Raw genomic sequence first — 17,639 nt, forward strand, 5'->3', positions numbered from 1 at the left:
GCTAGCTTGTTAAATGTGGGACGTGAGAAAAAGAAGAGTCAAGGACAACATCAAGGCTTTCAGCCTCATTTAATCCCAAGGCAATGCCATAAAGTACGATCATTCTTTGGTGACAGATGATGAAACTGACATTCAGAGCGGGCTGGTGATGCCACATCCCACAGCAAGTGGCAGAGCTGAGATTCAAACCCCGTTTCTGTCTAGCCCCAGTGCTAGGCCCTCGCGCTCTGTGGACCTCCCGCCCAGGCCTGTCACAGCCTCCCCTGGCCTGGGACGGAACGGGCCAGGCCCACGTGGGCACGGGCTCAGGCACCAGTGATGCATGACACTGCGGCTGGCGACTTCACAGGCCGGGTGCCTCCCTCAGTGGCCTTCCCTCATTGCATGTTGCCCAAGTTGGGTAACCGCCTTGCTCTGCTCGCCGGTGAACTACAGGGCCCAGCTGGGGCTGATTCATCCCTGTCCCCGGGGTGTCCCTGGCATTGTCCAGCTAGAGCCTGGCATGTGGTGGCCTTCATTAAGGCAACAAATATTTATGAAGTGCCTCTCTTGTGCTGGGCTGTGCTGGGCTGAGCCCCGGGCCCCGCCCTCCCGGGGCTGACAGTCCAGTGGGGGAGACAGAGCCACCCCCAGACAGTGCCGGCCCAGGATGGGCGGGGCTGGGGTGAGGGGGCGCGGGGCCACTGCCCGGCCTGAGAAGGGGTCTGGGAAGGGTTGGTAGAGGTGAGAGACCCACAAATGAACAAGATGGCCCTGGTCTCCACCCGCACAGACCCTTAGCCCCAGGGCTTGACTGACCATGGACAAGCATAAATCAGTCCGTGATTTCCAGGAAGTGAAGAGCGAAGTGCAGTGAAGCAGGGATGGGACAGAACGATGGCAGCTCTGTTCGCTGGGGCTGTCAGGGGAGGCGGAGAGCTCAGGCTGAGAAGGTGCCAGCCCAGGATGAGCCGGGGAGAGGGCACGCGCAGGGTGAGAAAAAGCCTCGCATAATTCAAGAAACCGCAGGAAGCTGGTGTGCCGTGGGCACAGCAGTAAGTGTGAGGAAGCCTATGCAGCTCATGGAGCAATAATGCGAGATCGGCCTGCAGGGCTGGGAGCCCACGGGAGGCCCCGGGGAAGCTCTCAGCCCTGGGACCAGCGCCCAGCGTGGCCTAGGCCTCCTACGGTCAGAAGTGTCTGTCACTGACTCAGAGCCCTCCTGCAGAAAAAGGACAAAGTCCTCTTGGGCCCCACAAGGCCCCACACGATCTTTCACCATCAGCTCCCTGTCTCTATCCTCCCCTACTCACTCTGCCCTGGCTGCACTCGCCTCCACACTGATACCCTGCCAGGGCCGGCATGTTTCTGCCTCAGGGCCTTTGCACAGGCTGTTCCTCTGCCAGAAACACTCTGTCCCTGTGGCTTCTCTCTCAGACTCCTTCAGATCAAATGTCACCCTCCTCGTGAGGTCTCCCTGATTATCCTTGTAAAAACTGCAACTGTCCCCCCGCAGGCCCCTTCCCTGCTTTTTCAGAGCGCTTACCAGTATATACCCTGCTTTACATTTTTCTTATTTATTGTGTTTGCTGTCTGACCCCCTGGTTAGAGTATCAGCTCCGTGAAGGCAGAGATCTCTGGCTTGTTCATAGCTGTCTCCCAGGACTGAGACCAGGGCCTGGCACATGGGAGATGCCCAATAAATAACAGGTGAGTACATGAAAAGGAAGGGGATAGAGACAGGGAGGAGAAAAGGAAGGGAAAGGGGAGGAAAATGGAAGGTGTGTGAGATCCTAAGGCTTGCAAGCACCCCCAGCTTGGAGTCGGGTGTGTTAACACTTCTCAATGCTGGGCTGGGACTGAGGCGCTCCTCAGGCGTTAGGAGCATTGAGGGCCGGCCTAGGAGGAGAAAGTCACTGTTGCCACCTGCTGGAGAGTAGTGTCATGACAGCCGTGCCCACTGCTGACTTAGGGCTGGTGATGCCCCTCGACCTGACGGCCCAGGGGGCATCCCCCGCAGAAGTGCAGAGTCCATGGCCACAGCTATAAGCCTCTTTATTCCCGGGGCCCCATGGGAGCCCCACCCTGTCCGTGCTATGCAGGAGAGCAGGGCCGCGCCGCCCCACACCTGCCCTGCTTTGCTCTGCGCCTGCACGTTGGCCCTCCCATCGCAGCCGGAGGGTACCCCCACCTCTCCAGGAGGGGAGAGCTGCTCCAGCTGCTTCGGGACTGCATCCACCCCACACGGGGCCTCAGAAGGGCTGGGAGTCAACCTGCCCCAACTCTCCACTTGGGCCTAGGCAGAGTCAGGTCACACGAGCCAAGGCAGCGAGGCCCAAGGTTGCTGATGACAGCTGCCCCTGTGCCTAGAGATACATCCTCCGGCCAGTGAGGGGTCTCACCACCCAGACGTCATCCACAATCTTCCCGTCCTGCAAGGGATAAAAACAAAGGAGGTAGTGAGAGCGCAGAGTCCAGAGTCTGGGGCCAGGAACCTGGATTCAAATCCAGATCTTTAATGGGCTGTGTGACCTTGGGCGAAGTGCCAGACCTCTCTGAGCCTCAGTTTTCCTTCTCTGAAAAGTGGGGAGGATAGTAATAGTACCTTCCTCATAGATGTTGTGGGAATTAAAAGAGATTATTTGTAGAGGGCTTTTTATTTTTTTATTTTTATTTTTTAAAGATTTTTTATTTATTTATTTGACAGAGATAGAGACAGCCAGCGAGAGAGGGAACACAAGCAGGGGGAGTGGGAGAGGAAGAAGCAGGCTCATAGCAGAGGAGCCTGATGTGGGGCTCGATCCCACAACGCCGGGATCACGCCCTGAGCCGAAGGCAGACGCTTAACCGCTGTGCCACCCAGGCGCCCCGGTAGAGGGCTTTTTAAAAAGGGATCCTGGGACAAGGCAAGGACTGTATAATGTGTAGGCTATTATTATGAGCACAAACCCTGGAGTCAGACAGATGTCACTTATATCCCAGTGCAATGGCTCTCTACGTGGCCTTAAGAATGTTCCCCAACTCTGAGCCTCACTTCCATACTCTATATGCAGGGGAGAACTGAATGTGATAAACACATAAGCCTAAAGCCTACCCCCGGTGCGTGCACCGCTCAATGAAGGGTAGTTATTTATAACAAAAAGAACTCAGTCTTTGCAGTCAGATCCCAGCTCTGCCCCCAGCTGTGTGACCCTTGGAAAATTGCTTCCCCCCTCTGAGCCTCAGTTCTCTCATCTGTAAAATGGAAAGAAAAACTGTCCCATGGGATTGCTGTGGTGGTGAAAGTGCTACTAGATGTAAAGTGTCCAGCCCAGCATCTGACATACAACAGGTGCTCAAGAAATCATCATCATTATTATCTTTAAATGACAATGGCCAGGGCTCCTAGGTGGCTCATTTGGTGAAGCGTCTGACTCTTGGTTTCAGCTCAGATTATGGTCTCAGGCTCGTGAGATCAAGCCCCAAGTCGGGCTCTGTGCTCAGCTCAGAGTCTGCTTGAGAGTCTCTCTCTCTCCCTCTGCCCTTCCCCTGACCCCTTTCAAATAAATAAATCAATCTTTAAACAAATAAAATAAAATTACAACGACAAAAATAAAGAAAGGTGACCCATGATTATTTGGGTCCTTCTAACCTTGGGCCACAACTGCCACGTACGAATCATACTGGTTTCCCTCCACCTGCTCCCACCACCCACCTTTCTCAGCCCCTCCTTCAGGCTGATAAATACCTATGGAATTTACCATGCTTTGGAAACTGTTCTCAGCATTTTATATATAGTAGGTCAAGGAACTATTATCATCCCCTTTAACAGATGGGAAAGCCGTGGCTCAGATACTTGAAATAAGTTGCTCGAGGTCAGCCAGCCAGTAAGTAGCACAGGCAGGATTTGAACCCAGGATTTCCAGCTCTGGAATCCATGTTTTTAACCAGCTGGGCCCGGGTGCTTAGGCAGGTGATCTGGCCACCGCTCACTGACCTGGTCGTCCGACACCTGCTGGATGTGCACGTGGGTCCCGTTGAGAATGTGTAGCCGCGTGTACCCATACTCCTTCACGCGCACGGCGCTCCAGGGCCGCGGGAAGAGGGAGAAGGGGGTCAGTCGCTCCTCACAACCCTGCCAGACAGAATCCTTTAGACCCAGGGCTGCGGTGGGTGGAGGACCTGCAAGGAGCAGAAACAACCTCCCAGGCCGGGAGACCCTGATGCCCCCAAGGAAGGCGACATCTGTGAAGACTTGACCTCACTAAGACTTCTAGAAAAGTGCGTGGCTGTGAGAGACTGTCCACTGCAGCGTTTTCTATAAAAGCCCTAAGCTGGAAGGCACCCAAATGCCCATCAGTGGGGGTCAGTGAAATAAATTATAGCGTAGCCATCACAAAGAAGGGTGTAACAGAAAGGTGGCTAAGAGGTACAATAAAAGGGAAAATGCAGTTTGAAGAGTAGACCAAACCGGTGGGTCTCAACACTGGCTGCCCAGTAGACCCTCCAAGAAAGCTTTTGAAGTCACCGGCGCCTGGGGGAGAGCGAGTGCTCAGCCTTGCAGTAGAATGCCAGGCAACATGAGCAGAGACCATGAGGGACCTTGAAATACCACCGTTTTGCAGCCATTGTTGTAATCATTAATGGAAGCAAGAATCATCAATACATGGTCAAACTCGTGGCGAAAGTTTGAGGAATAGCCAGATAACGGCATAGTCCCGAATGATCTCGCCAGGGAAAATAATATATTAATAATCATTCATTGTATATAATATAATAATATTATAAAATATTAATAATATAATAATAGCCACAACAAATGAAATAATAAGAAAATAGAGATTAAAACAGATGTGGTTGGGACGCCTGGGTGGCTCAGTTGGTTGAGCATCGGACTCTTGATTTCGGCTCAGGTCATGATCTCAGGGTCGGGGGACTGAGTTCTGTATGGGCTCCTTGCTGGGCATGCAGCCTGCTTGGGATTCTCTCTCTCCCTCTGCCCCACCCCTCCCTGCTCACACGCACCTGCTTGGACCCGTTCTCTCTCTCTCTCTCTCTCAAAAAACAAACAAACAAAACAAAAACAGATGTGGTTAAATGTTCACATTTGGGAAACACTGGTAAAGGGGATAGGGAAAGTCTGTATTTTTGCCACTTTTCTGTAAGTCTGAAATAATTTCAAAATTTGAAATTGAAGGAAAAACTAATCTGTGCTGATTAAAGTTCAGAATAGCGATCACCTAGGGGTCTGAGGAGCCATCTGGTGCTGATAACATTCTATTTCCTGCTCCAGGTGGTGGCTACACTGGGGCCAATGCCAGGGCCCCGGTTCTCAGAGAGTCTGGTGTTTTTCTGGAATGGGGCCCAGACGCTGGAGTTTTAAAACTTCCCCATGTAATGTGCACCAAAGTTGAGAACCCCTAGGGGATGAAGCATGATCCAAGCTGTTTTTTAAAAGTGGGTAGTCCAGTAACCCATCTCTATCAAGACAATTACTCGATTGCACATGAGGAGAACATTTTAAAATGCTATCCAAGAGACAGAACGCCAGAGTGGGACTAAGAAGGGGTGTGGATGGCTGGTGTTCACCTCCAGCCCTCTGCACTGTTTGAATTTTTTTTTAAATTTTGTTTATTTATTTGAGAAAGAGAGGGAGATCACAGAGGCAGAGGAAGAAGCAGGCTCCCCACTGAGCAGGGAGCCCAATGCGGGACTCGATCTCATGACCCTGGGATCATGGCCTGAGCCAGGCAGAAGCTTAGCCGACTGAGCCGCCCAGGTGCCCCGTGCACAGTTTGGATTTTTAGCACAAGTGCTTCTTACTTTGATCTTACTAATTTGTAAGAACCAGCTTAAAAAATAAACCCTCTCTCCTTGCAGAAGTGAGTGATTCCAAGGCGGAGAGGGGAAGGGCAGGGAAACACAAGATGATCCTTGGAGCACACTGTGGGGCTAAAAAATAAGGAAGAGCTCACAAAATGCCGGGGACGCGCGAGGAGGCACAGGCCCTGACCTGAAGGGTTCCCAGTGGCCAAACCCAGAGCAAGCTGAACGGCAGCATAAATCACAGCCATATCGGATTATCGCTCACAGGATACAGCAATTACCTGTGAGTCCACACTGGTATAAATCAATAACGAACTATGTAAATGGGACGGAAGGGACAGGTCTTCCTCACGAGAGGATTCTAATTAATAAATCTAGAAGGAATGAGGGAACGAGAAACTTCCCATTAGAACACCGCAGTAATAACTGCTGCTGGCAAGACCCATTGGGGGGTTCAAAAATCAGCGGGTGAAAGTTTGAGGAGAGACAGGAGATTCGCATGGCCAAAAGGAATCTCGTGAAGATACTTATTCAGTAGAAAGGGAAGCAGAATAACCTTATGGTGGAGGAGCCCCACAGACAGCTCCTCAACCAGGCGACTCAGAGACACGCACGGCAGGAGCCCCGGTCCAGTGCACCGAGGAGGACACAGCGTCACTTCTGGGTTCATCTTGCCCAAAACACATAACCTGAATCTCAGGAAAACGACGCATAAACCCAGACCCAGGGGCCTTCTGCAAAACAACTGGCCAGGAGTTGTCCAAAATGCGCAGGATGAAAGACAAGGAAAGACTCAGTAGACACAATAACTAACTCGAATGTGGGATCCTGGAACAGAAAGCGGGCATCAGCGAGGAGTTTGGTGCAAGGGGAATGGAGTCTGGAGTTCAGTGGCAATGATGATAATAAGAAGCCCTCTGTCTTTGGATCCATCCGGTAAACCTGGGCAAGGACCCCAACCCCTGCCACTCATTGAGTCTGCGACTGAACGAGAATTTGACTGCCTGAGCCTCTGTTTCCACATCTGTACAATGGGCCTGCGACTAGGGCTACCTAAGCTCTCGGGGTGAGAGTTGGCGACAGCAGCTGTATAAACACCTGGCTCCCCAGGCAGGTACAAGAGGCAGTAAAAATCAAGAGGCAAGAAGCCAAAGGCACCCTTCCCCATGCTGCTCACAGCAGATCCCGTGATGATGTGGACCGGGCCTCGGGGGTTGGTGTAGGGCATCTCTCGACTGCCATTAAATACCTGGAGATGGGGAACAAGGGGGAGGGGCGTGTCACACAGTGCCAAGCTCCAGGTGTCCAGGGGTCCACCGACACCAGCCGCACTGGCCCTTGCCCCTCCCTGAGACTCACCTGGTAGTCGTAAATGGGCCACAGGCGTTCGTAGGAGTGCTCATGAGCCCACAGCTGCAGGTCGACCCCTGAGACAGAACAAGTTGCGGTCAAGCCACTTGATCCTGGAGAGATGGGGGGGGCGGGCTGGGGCCTGGGTCTGGGAGTCCCCCAGGTCACTCACCGTATTTGTAGAAAAGATCCTCCAACCCGTAGAACTTGCCACGGAGGCCTTTGCGAACCTGGCAGGGCATGCAAGGAGGTGAATGGTGACTCAGTCCGGCCCCCCCAACCACCTGGCTCTTAGCACCCCGCCCCAGGGATGGGGTCCTCACCTTGCTCTCATGCCACGTACAGTCATCCAAATCAGCATTGGAACAGTACATGGGCCGGTGGCCCATGGTAATGATCCACGGCCGGGCTGCCCGGTTCTTATTGGCTTTCTGGAGAGAAGGACCCAGAATGAGGGGCGGGGGTGGGGGAGGGGAGGCCGGGCAGGGGATTATAGGGGACCTCCACCCAGGTTACCTGGAGGTCGCTCTCCAGCCAGTGGAACTGTCTCTCTACCAGGTGGCGGCCGTAACCGAGGAAGAAGTAGACCTCCGTGGAGAAGGAGATGATGTGGGCAGGGCCTAGATCCCAGCTGGAGGGGTTAAAGGGCATGGGTCAGAGTGGGGGGTCTCCTCGGCATCTCCCATCCATCCTACAGTCCCCAGGGTCACCCAGATTACCTGTACCACAGGCCTTCATTGTTCCCTGGCATGCTGAATCGGGCCTTGTAGTTAGAGAAGTTGCTGGATAAAAGGAAGTGAAAGGGTGGGGAGAGGGTCTGGGTTCCCTGACCCGGCCTCCCCCACCCCATTGCCAGGCCAGGTCTGGCTCCCAGCCTGGCCCTCATCTCCTCTCCTCTCGCTACCACTAACGTGCTGTTGCAGAATGAGGGACTAAGACGAGACGCTAAGAAGGACACGTCTGTTTGCTCTGGTCAGACCCTCGCCTGCCCTGAAGCCCCAGGCCCAAGCCCCAGGCCCTCACTAGCGTTCCTCGTGATTCCCAGGGCACGTCATGTAGGGCAGGCTGGCGGCCACAGGTTCGATGAGCCGCATGAACTTGTCCCCGACACGAGCATTGTCCTGATCCATGTTGTAGGCGAAGTCTCCTGGGGGGCCGGTGGTGGGGGGAAGCAGGGAGAGAGTGAGGACCCAGGCCTGGCTCTCCTCTTGCTGGAACTGCTTGTCTCTGCAACCCCTGGCCCTCAGCCATCCCGGTTCTGTGATCCCTACCTCACACCCACCCACCTGTGCACTTGGAGCTGTTTCCTGAACCTCTGGCCCCTGAGACCCCCCCCCACCCCACCCCCGTGAGACCACTCTGGTCTCTGTGCTCTGATCACACCAGCGCCCATCTCTGCCCAGCTTCTTGTCCCCTCCCAGGACAAAAACGTTCAGACTGACACGATCTGATACTGGCTTTGTACCAGGCACAGTTCCAAATGCTTTACATACTTGATCACCTGAATCTTCAAAACACCCTCTGAGGTGGATGTTATTATTACCCCACCTCAGATGGGGAAACTGAGGCCCGGAGGGGTTATGTCCTCACACAAGGTCACAGGGCTGGTTAGTAAAGATCCAGGAATCAGGCCCTGGCAATCTGATTCCAGAGTCTGCGGCAGTGAGCCATATCAGCCTCAATCTGCATCTCTCATGTGTGTCCCTGTCCCCTGAAGCCACAGCAGCAATGATAATGACAAGGAACACGTGGCACTTACAGCATGCCAAGCAATGTCACCAATGTAGTCATCATGACCATCCCATGAATTCTGGACCAGCCTCAGCCCTCATTGTAATAACGCGGAGGATAAAACCAATGCATGCAGCTCTCCGTGTTGGAGCTGGGATTTGAAACTGGGCAGGCTGGTTAACCACAGACACCCTCTCCAGGACCCGTGTCTCATCGACTATCCCTTCAGAACCACACTAACCCCAGCACGGTGCCCTCGACAGCCCCGGGATCGCCTCCCCCCCAAGCCCCACGCCTTGCCTCCGGGCGCAGCCTTGCCAATGCCTCACCCACATGGAGAACAGCATCGTACATGCCCTGCTGGGTGTCCCTGCGCAGCCGCGGGAAGGCCTTCGGGTTGTCAGCCCCCAGGTCCCCAAACACAGCCAGATGGGGGCTCCAGTGGGGACCATTCTTCAGGGCCCGGAAGCGAAACCGACGGCTCCAGCCCTGAGAACTGCCACAGCGGTAAACTGAGGGAAAGGGGAAGGTCACAGTCAGCTGGGAGCACCTCCTAGCTGCCTCCTCCCCACCCCTCAATCCATCTTCACTTGGTGGGGGGAAGGAGTCGGGATCGAGGGGTTCTGACCCATGCCCTTCGGTCCACCCCGCCCCAGACCCCAGCGCCTTCCATAGTCATGCCAGAGTCCCCTACAATAGGCGCCCAGCCTGAGCCCCCCACCAGCGGTAGCTTCTTGTCTATCTTCCCCCCCTTCCTGTTCTCCCCTTAGCACTTGGGCCTGGGGCCCCTCTCACCGTACTGGACCCCCGGCAGCAGCCCCCGCAGCGTGACCCGGTGTATGAAGAGCTTCCTCCGGAGAGCGCCCCCATCCACAAAGGGGCTGAAGGTGCCCTGGGCCAGGAGGGGCAGGGGCCCCGTTAGCTGCAGGCCGAACTGCACTTCCGACGGGGTGGGGACCCATGTGGTCCAGGTCACAGTCATGGAGCCCGGCTCACCTGGGGAGAAAGGAGCAGAGCGGGCTGGGCAGTAGGCCCGAGCTGGAGTAGGGAGGGATGTCCAGGCAGAGTGAGGGGCAAGAGCCAACAGCTGGGAACACTTAGTCAGTAGGGACACGGGTTCCTGAGCCCCCCCGCCCCGTAAAACCCCAGCTTTGCCATTTCCAAGCTGTGCTTCCCTGGGCAAGTCACTGCACCTCTCTGAGCCCCAGTTTCCTTATCTGTAAAGTGAAATAATTATGATTTCTACTCTAAGCATTTTTAGGAGGCTTAGGGGAATAAATACGAGCAAACACTTGGAACGGTGCTGTTAGGATTCCGTGAGTGAATGGACAGTATTGTCAATGTCATTGTTTACTGCGTGCAGCCCCCGTGCCAAACATTTTACAGACATGAGATCATTGAGGGGTTATAAACTCAGATGTCTAGAAGCCTGCTAGGTAATATAAACGGGGACAAAGGCCAGCTGGAAGGAGTCAAGAGGCAGAGAGTTCTGGAGTGTGTGGCCAACTGTAGACTCCGCCCTGTCTTAAAGGGGCAGCCATGGCTCACTGCCATGTGGCCACCATGCAGGAAGCAGGCCGAGTGCCCCTAAATCTGTCAAATTCTAGAATAAGTCTCTATACAGTGATTTTTATATGCCAGGAACAGATAGACAGATAGATAGATCCAAACTTTTTTTAAAAAGATTTTTTAATGTATCTATTTGAGAGAGAGTGTGCCCATGAGCGGGGGGAGGGGCAAAGGGAGAGGGACAAGGAGACTCCCTACAGAGTGCAGAGCCAGCCAATGAGGGGCTTGATCCCAGGACCCGGAGATCATGACCTAAGCTGAAGTCAGACGCTTAACTGACTGAGCCACCTGGGTGCCCTGATTAATCCAAACTTTAAGGGATAACTCAAAATTCTTAAACGCCAGCCACCAAATCAAGGTTTTCAACACACCACATGGTATAGTCTGATGTTAAAAGCATGCATTCTTGTTCCAGATTCTTCATTGCAGCACTGTTTGTAATCACAACATAGCAGGACCAAAATGCCCAACCACAAGAGAGGGGCCGAATAGACCATGTAACATCCACACAATGGAGCACAAGGGAGCTATCCAAAGAAAGAGGACAAGTTCTAGGAACTGCTACGGAATGACGTCCAGGACAGCCAGGGAATTTAACAAAGTACACGAGAGTGTCGATAGGTAGTCGCCCACTCTTCACCTTCACGTAAGAGGGTAGACATAGGTACCCACTTATCTGTATGAAAGAAATACAGGAAGGATACAGCAGAAAGGAAAGACATGGGTTACTGACATGGGTTACTTACATGGTTTCGATGGGAAGGGGGTAGAAAAGGGGAGACAGGTACAGAGCAGGAAAGACCAGGACAGAAAACACTACCTTTTTTGTGTAAATCTGACTCTTAGAATTACAGTCATGTTCCATAGTTCCTTCATGCACCCCCCAAAATAAACTAACAATTACGATAACAATGCAGGAAGAAGCCAGTATGGCATATGAACACTGACCAATGGATGTAACTATATTCAAAAATTAAATAAAGCAACCACACCGAAGGGGTGGGTCACCATGGGATAGGTCTTGACTGGACACTGTAAGACTATAGCAAAAAGGTACAAACTTCCAATCATAAAATGAATAAGTCACAGAGATGAAAAAAGTACAGCATAGGAAACATAGTCAAGTTTATCGTACTAATGTGGCATGGTGACAGACGGGGACTACCTTTAGTGGTGAGCACCGAATAATGAAGAGAATTGTCGAATCATTCTGAAATTAACATAACATTGGACGTCAACTTATACTTCAGTACTAAAAAAATGCTTTTAAAAAGACTACAGAGTCGGGATGCCTGTGTGGCTCAGTCAGTTAAGCGTCTGCCTTCAGCTCAGGTCATGATCTCAGGGTCCTGGGATCAAGTGCCCCATAGGGCTCCTTGCTCAGCTGGGAGACTGCTTCTCCCTTGCCTGCTCTGCCTGCCGCTCCCCCTGCTTGTGCTCTCTCTTTCTGACAAATAAATAAAATCTAAAAAAAAAAAAAAGAAGACAATAAAGAAGGGGCACCTGGGTGGCTCAGCTGGTTAAGTGTCTGCCTTCAGCTCAGGTCGTGATCTTGGGGTTCTGGGATTGAGCCCTGTGTCAGGCTCCCTGCTCAACGGGGAGCCTGCTTCTCCCTCTCCTCCCTGCTCATGATCTCTGCTGCTATCTCTGTCTTTCCCTCCCAATAAATAAATAAAATCTTTAAAAAAAAAAAGACTACAGAGAAAAAGGACCATACATACATGTTGTCACCTAGTAAATGTTCTTACAGGGATACAGGCAAATCCTTCTGAAACTGCTTTCTGCCTATACTTGCATCAGACAAATACCTAAGTATACTGCAGAAGTGGGAGGCAGGTTTTGCAATGCTGGAGAAAGAAGTTACAAATAAGGAAAGAAGAAGGCTAAAATAAGCCCGTGATGTTGGACTAGAATCAGAGGTATCGTATGATCTCACGGCAAGTGCTATATACATACAGATAGATACGGAAACCAAGACGTGTGCTTGACCATGTGAAACACACACGTTTGTGAAAGGGCCTGGGAACCATGATTCCTCAGTAGCCACGAGCACACCTAGTGCTCAGATCTCAGATTCTAAATACCCGTTCTCCAGTGAAAGAAACCAGGGCTCCTTGCAGAAGCAGTTGATTCCAAAGACGGGACAGGAAACATACAAGATAAGCCTGGAATGACATGTGGTGCCAGAAAGTGGGGGAGTGCTCAAGAAATGATGGGGGGTTGTCAAAAGGACACAGAAGCCGATCCAAAGGAATTCCAAAAGACCAAATCCAGGACAATTTGAGTCGCAAAATAAATAATGATGGTATCGAGCATTTAATCCAAGGAATCAAACTAAATATCTATAAGTCTATACTAAAATATATAAATAAATAAGTGAATGGATAGATGGGTAGATGGATGGATGGATAGAGGAGGAATGGGACAGCTTTCCTGACAGTAAAATTTCCATTAGAGGGAAAGAAGGAATTAGAAAGCCACAAAATCACAATCAGGCAAACACCATGCTAATAATGTTGCAGGCAAGATCCACGGATGGATGCTAAAATCAGTGGGTGAAAGTTCCAAGAGACACATAATTTGCATGGTCTCAAGGAATCTCCCCCCACATATGTATTAACTGCAAAAGGAAGAAGAAAAATCCTGTGGTGGAGAAGCCCAGCAGGCACCACTACAACCATACAGTGAAGGTCCACATCCCCAGTAACAGCAATGAGCTGTGTCAGCACCGGGAGCTCTCTGATACCAGGCACCGGGGAAGACACAGCATCACAGCTCCGATAGTCTTGCCAGAAAACACATAACTTCATTCTGATCAGGAGAAATATCCGACAAACCCCAAATGAGGGCTACCCTACAAAATAACTGCTGCGTACTAAAAACATGTCAAGATCAGGAAAGGTAAGGAAAGACTGAGCACCTGGAAGGTTGGAGGTGACTAAGGAGGACAGCTAAATGCTAGATAATGAAATAACCAAATGGGAAAACTGCTGACATTCCAACAGCAACGTCCTGCGATTTTTTTCTTAAGACTTTATTTATTTATTTGAGAGAGAGAGAGAGCACGTGTTCCAGAGAGCACAAGTTGGGGGGAAAGGCAGAGGGAGAGGGAGCAGCAGACTCCCCGCTGAGGAGGGAGCTCAACATGGGGCTGGATCCCAGAACCCTGAGATCAAGACCTGAGACGAAGGCAGATGCTTAACCAACTGAGCCACCCAGGCGCCCAACTTCCCGGTTTTAATAAACACATTGGGGCACCTGGGTGGCTCAGTCGGTTACGTGTCCAACTCTTGATTTCTGCTCAGGTCATGATCTCAGGGTCGTGAGATCGAGCCCCGAGTCAACTCCAGGCTGGGTGTAGAGTCTGCTTAAGAGTCTCTCTCTCCCTAGGGGCGCCTGGGTGGCACAGCGGTTAAGCGTCTGCCTTCGGCTCAGGGCGTGATCCCGGCGTTATGGGATCGAGCCCCACATCAGGCTCTTCTGCTGTGAGCCTGTTTCTTCCTCTCCCACTCCCCCTACTTGTGTTCTCTCTCTCGCTGGCTGTCTCTATCTCTGTCGAAAAAATAAAATAAAAAAAATCTTTAAAAAAAAAAAAAAGAGTCTCTCTCTCCCTCTCTCTTTGCTCCCCTCCCCCCGCACGCATGTGTGCACTCTTTCTAAAAATAAATAGGGGCGCCTGGGTGGCATGGCGGTTAAGCGTCTGTCTTCGGCTCAGGGCGTGATCCCGGCGTTATGGGATCGAGCCCCATATCAGGCTCCTCCGCTGGGAGCCTACTTCTTCCTCTCCCACTCCCCCTGCTTGTGTTCCCTCTCTCGCTGGCTGTCTCTATCTCTGTCGCATAAATAAATAAAATCTTTAAAAAAAAAACAAAATAAATAAATAAAAATAAAAAACAAATACATAAACATACCATAATTATGTAAGATGCTAACATAACAGTAGGAGAAAGAGGGTGAGGGGGATATGGGAACTCTGTAATATTTTGGTAAATTTTCTGTTCAGTCTAAAATTAATGCAAAGTTAAAGTTTTAAAACAAATATTGTGAGCTCTTGAGTCAGCCTGCTGGGCTTCCATTTCCCCACTATGTGACCCGGGGTCAGACCTCTTCGTCTCTACAAGCCTCGGCATACTCTTCTGTAAAATGGGAGTAAGGGCAGAACCCAAAGCTTCAGACCCAATGTGAGGCTGAGTGACTTACCCCTCTGATGCACTTAGTAAGAGCGGATTTGCTACTGTGATTGTGCAGGGCAAACAAGGGACCCCGATTATCTCCCTAGATTGTCACGGTAACACCAAGATATGGGTTTTACTGTTGTTCCATTTTAGAGAGGTCTCCAGGCAAAGTGCCTTGTCCAAGGTCACTGGTCAACAGATGCCAAAGCCAGTTCATTCACGTGGTTTCAAATTCTACATCGGAACTAACCTTTAAGAAATGATCTTCCTCACAAGTGTCAAGGACATAAAAAAAACAAGGAAAGCCTGAAGAACTGTCACAGCGAGGAGCAGACTATAGAGACGGCAGTGGGATGCGGTGTGGGATCGGGGGTCGGATTCATGGAAAAACTGGTGAAACCCAAGCAAAGTCCATAGTTCAGTTAGTGATACAATGCCAATGTTAATTTCTTAGCTTTGACAGTGGGCACAAAAGACGCTGGCATTAGGAGAAGCTGGGTGACGGGGGTAGAGGGATTCTGCACTATCTTCACAACTCTTCTGTAAATCTAATTATTTCAAAATAAAAAGCTAAAATTATTTGAAAGACTGACAGAGAGGGCTGCGTGTTGAGTTTCAGCGCAGTATCAAAAAGGAATAGGCACAATTATTTGAAACTCCTTTTAAAATCTCCTCCCTGTTTCAACCCGGAGTCTGCGTGAGACCAGATTTTCTTCGTATATCTCAACCAAAGCAACCTATCAAAACAGACAGCAGCGGAAGCAGATGTGGGGAGAATCTGGCTGGCTCCTATTAAGCCAGACATTAAAGAGACTTAAAAAGATGTACACCAATGCCACTCTTCTCATTAGATTTCTTTTCTTTTGTATCGTTTTTCATGCAAAACGCCATTTACCTTAACACAGAATTGATGTATTACTGCTCATTTTAAATGACTTAAAAATGTTTAAATGCCTCAGTTTTAGTTTCTAATATGGCAAATATTATGGATATTACTCACATAAACTAAAGCTCCTCGAGGTTCTCAATCATCTTTAGCTGCGCAAAGGGACCCTGAGACAAAAACGTGAAAACCATGGCTACGCTCCATTTTGCCACGTCACAGGTAATATCTCATTTACTCCCCGCTATGAGGTCACACTAGTGTTCTCCCATTGTCCAGATGAGGAAGGGGAGGCCAGAGAGGTTAAGTCACTTGCCCACGGTCACATAGCAGGTAAGTAGCAAAACGGGGATTAAAACCCGGGAAGTTTGGGTCCAGAGCGTCCAGAGTCCAAGGCCTTACCACCACCCCTAGATCAAGGATCAAGAGGCAGCTGTGTGGGGACACAATGAATAAGGACAACAGTGGTCCCCTTTGGAGAACGCTTAGTATAGTCTGGACACCACAATCATTTCCCGCACAGCCAGCTGCCCCACTGTCCCATTTAACAGAGGAAGACAACTGAGGTTCAGGAAGAACAAAGCCACCAGCCCAGGGTCCCACAGCAATCCATATGGGATACCTGAGCCCCCAACCCACTGGGCCTCCCTGGGAAATGCCCAAGAAGTGGTCCCGGAAACTTACCTGGGTAGGACAGGTGGACTTGCTCAGGGGCAGCCCTGGGAGCCACTGGGGTCCCCTGGACTCCCAAGGAGAAAACCAGGAGCAGACAGCAGGGACAAAGGGGGCTCATGGTAAGGGGGCAGTGTGGGGGGCAGATGGGGAAGTGGAGGGGTCCACAGTAGATCAGATCCCGTCAGGAACAGCACAAAGGGGCTGGGAAGATGGAGAGTGGAGGGAGATCAGGCAACGCGGGGAGGGAGGCAGGATAGCGGGGAGGTCTTCAAGGGGATGGTTATCCAGATGCTAGAGAGAAAACAAAAATATTGATCACTCCCAAGCACCAGATGTTCTGAGACTCGCTGGGAGCTGAGCACTTTGCATAGATTAACTCATGGGAGCCTCACAGCATTCCTGTGTGGTAGCTGCTCGTATCATCAGGGCCCTGTCACGGACGAGGACAATGAGCCACAGTGATTCAGTGCACAGAGAGGATGTGATGGGGCTAGGACTGGAACCCAGGGGTCCGGGTTCCAGAGCCCTAGCTCTGAACCACAGCTCACTCTCAGTGAGAGGTTTGGGAAGGGGGTGGGGATTCAGTGTAGAAAGTTGTCCTTGGCAACCCCATCCTCTGCATTCCACTCTGCTCTTAGCACTCTTAGCAACCCAGGCTTCTGGGACCATGGCCTCCATTCCTAGCGTTGTCCCCCCCTCCCCAGAGCTCATCACTGTATTTCCGCCTCCAGCCTTCCATTTTGGTCTTAGTGACCCCAATCCCGCACTCCATCCCCAGGTCCCCCGCCCCCAAATTCCATCCAACCTGGAGCAGCCCCTTCCTCTCTATCCCCTCCTCAGCATCCCATCCTGCCTTGGTGAGCCCAATCCCCCCCAGCCCGGCACCTGCCTACCCACTCCCCTTCTCCCCAGCCCTTCTAGCCGGCTCCAGTTCACTCTCCAGCTCCAGGAGGACCTGCGGGGGTTGGGGAGGAGCCCAGCCGGGCCAGGACCGTCAGCCAGGAGGTCGGGAGCTGGGGCAGGGGACTCCCTCCCGGTCCCCGGCTCACCCTCGGGGCGCCAGCTGCCCGCACGCGCGCACGTCTCCGGCCACCAGTGAGGTGGCGGTATTTATGAGTTTGCAGGCACCGCGGCATCCTGCCGCCCACAGCTGTCCCAGCCCCGGAAGAACCTGCCTTCTCGAAGTGACAGGCTCCCCAGACAACCGGGGCCCCGGGTCGCACAGGTCCGGCCGGTCCTGGGCGCCCCACGCCCACCCACCCACCCCCCTTCCCTGGGTGGGGCGTGGGAAGGGGGACCCAGAAAGGTTTGTTACGCCGCAGCCGCCACCTCCAGGCTGACCACCAGAGGAGCGTCGGGACAGGTAAGGCTGAGCTCGTCCCCCAGCCACCCCACCCCGCGACTGCGGAGTCCCCAGGGCACAGACACTGGCCCCCACCCCGGGCCCTGCCAGGTCCCGCAGTACCCAGGTG

At 52.0% G+C, this 17,639-nt stretch overlaps 1 protein-coding gene across 3 annotated transcripts; it reads right to left on the reverse strand.

The window, feature by feature from the left end:
- Nucleotides 1-79: 79 nt before the first annotated feature.
- Nucleotides 80-17,415, reverse strand: ACP7 (acid phosphatase 7, tartrate resistant (putative)). Of its 3 annotated transcripts, XM_019808084.2 has the most exons (13): nucleotides 17,217-17,415; nucleotides 16,177-16,458; nucleotides 9,661-9,861; nucleotides 9,195-9,377; nucleotides 8,158-8,281; nucleotides 7,854-7,916; nucleotides 7,651-7,765; nucleotides 7,458-7,565; nucleotides 7,307-7,364; nucleotides 7,144-7,211; nucleotides 6,962-7,033; nucleotides 3,956-4,093; nucleotides 80-2,411 (listed from the first exon to the last, which is right to left on the reverse strand). In XM_019808084.2, the coding sequence occupies exons 2-13, from the start codon at nucleotides 16,283-16,285 to the stop codon at nucleotides 2,346-2,348; spliced, it is 1,305 nt and encodes a 434-aa protein (XP_019663643.1). In that variant the 5' UTR covers nucleotides 16,286-16,458; nucleotides 17,217-17,415; the 3' UTR covers nucleotides 80-2,345. The 3 variants fall into 3 exon arrangements, with proteins under 3 accessions (XP_019663643.1, XP_002927446.1, XP_019663645.1); XM_002927400.4 differs by lacking the exon at nucleotides 17,217-17,415 and having other exon boundaries at nucleotides 16,177-16,515; XM_019808086.2 differs by lacking the exons at nucleotides 16,177-16,458; nucleotides 17,217-17,415 and adding an exon at nucleotides 15,610-15,640.
- Nucleotides 17,416-17,639: the final 224 nt, after the last annotated feature.

The sequence above is a fragment of the Ailuropoda melanoleuca genome, chromosome 12, assembly GCF_002007445.2.
Source record: "Ailuropoda melanoleuca isolate Jingjing chromosome 12, ASM200744v2, whole genome shotgun sequence".
In the NCBI taxonomy this organism is placed as follows: Eukaryota; Metazoa; Chordata; class Mammalia; order Carnivora; family Ursidae; genus Ailuropoda; species Ailuropoda melanoleuca.

What these genes read in the sequence shown, in the direction of transcription:
- ACP7 (XM_019808084.2), bottom strand. Translation starts at nt 16,285, where the DNA reads ATGAGCCCCCTTTGTCCCTGCTGTCTGCTCCTGGTTTTCTCCTTGGGA. An exon ending in GGGAATCACGAGGAACGCTA is followed by an intron (nt 7,917 to 8,157) that starts GTGAGGGCCTGG and finishes CCTTTTATCCAG; the next exon opens with CAACTTCTCTAACTACAAGG. An exon ending in GGATCTTTTCTACAAATACG is followed by an intron (nt 7,212 to 7,306) that starts GTGAGTGACCTG and finishes GTTCTGTCTCAG; the next exon opens with GGGTCGACCTGCAGCTGTGG.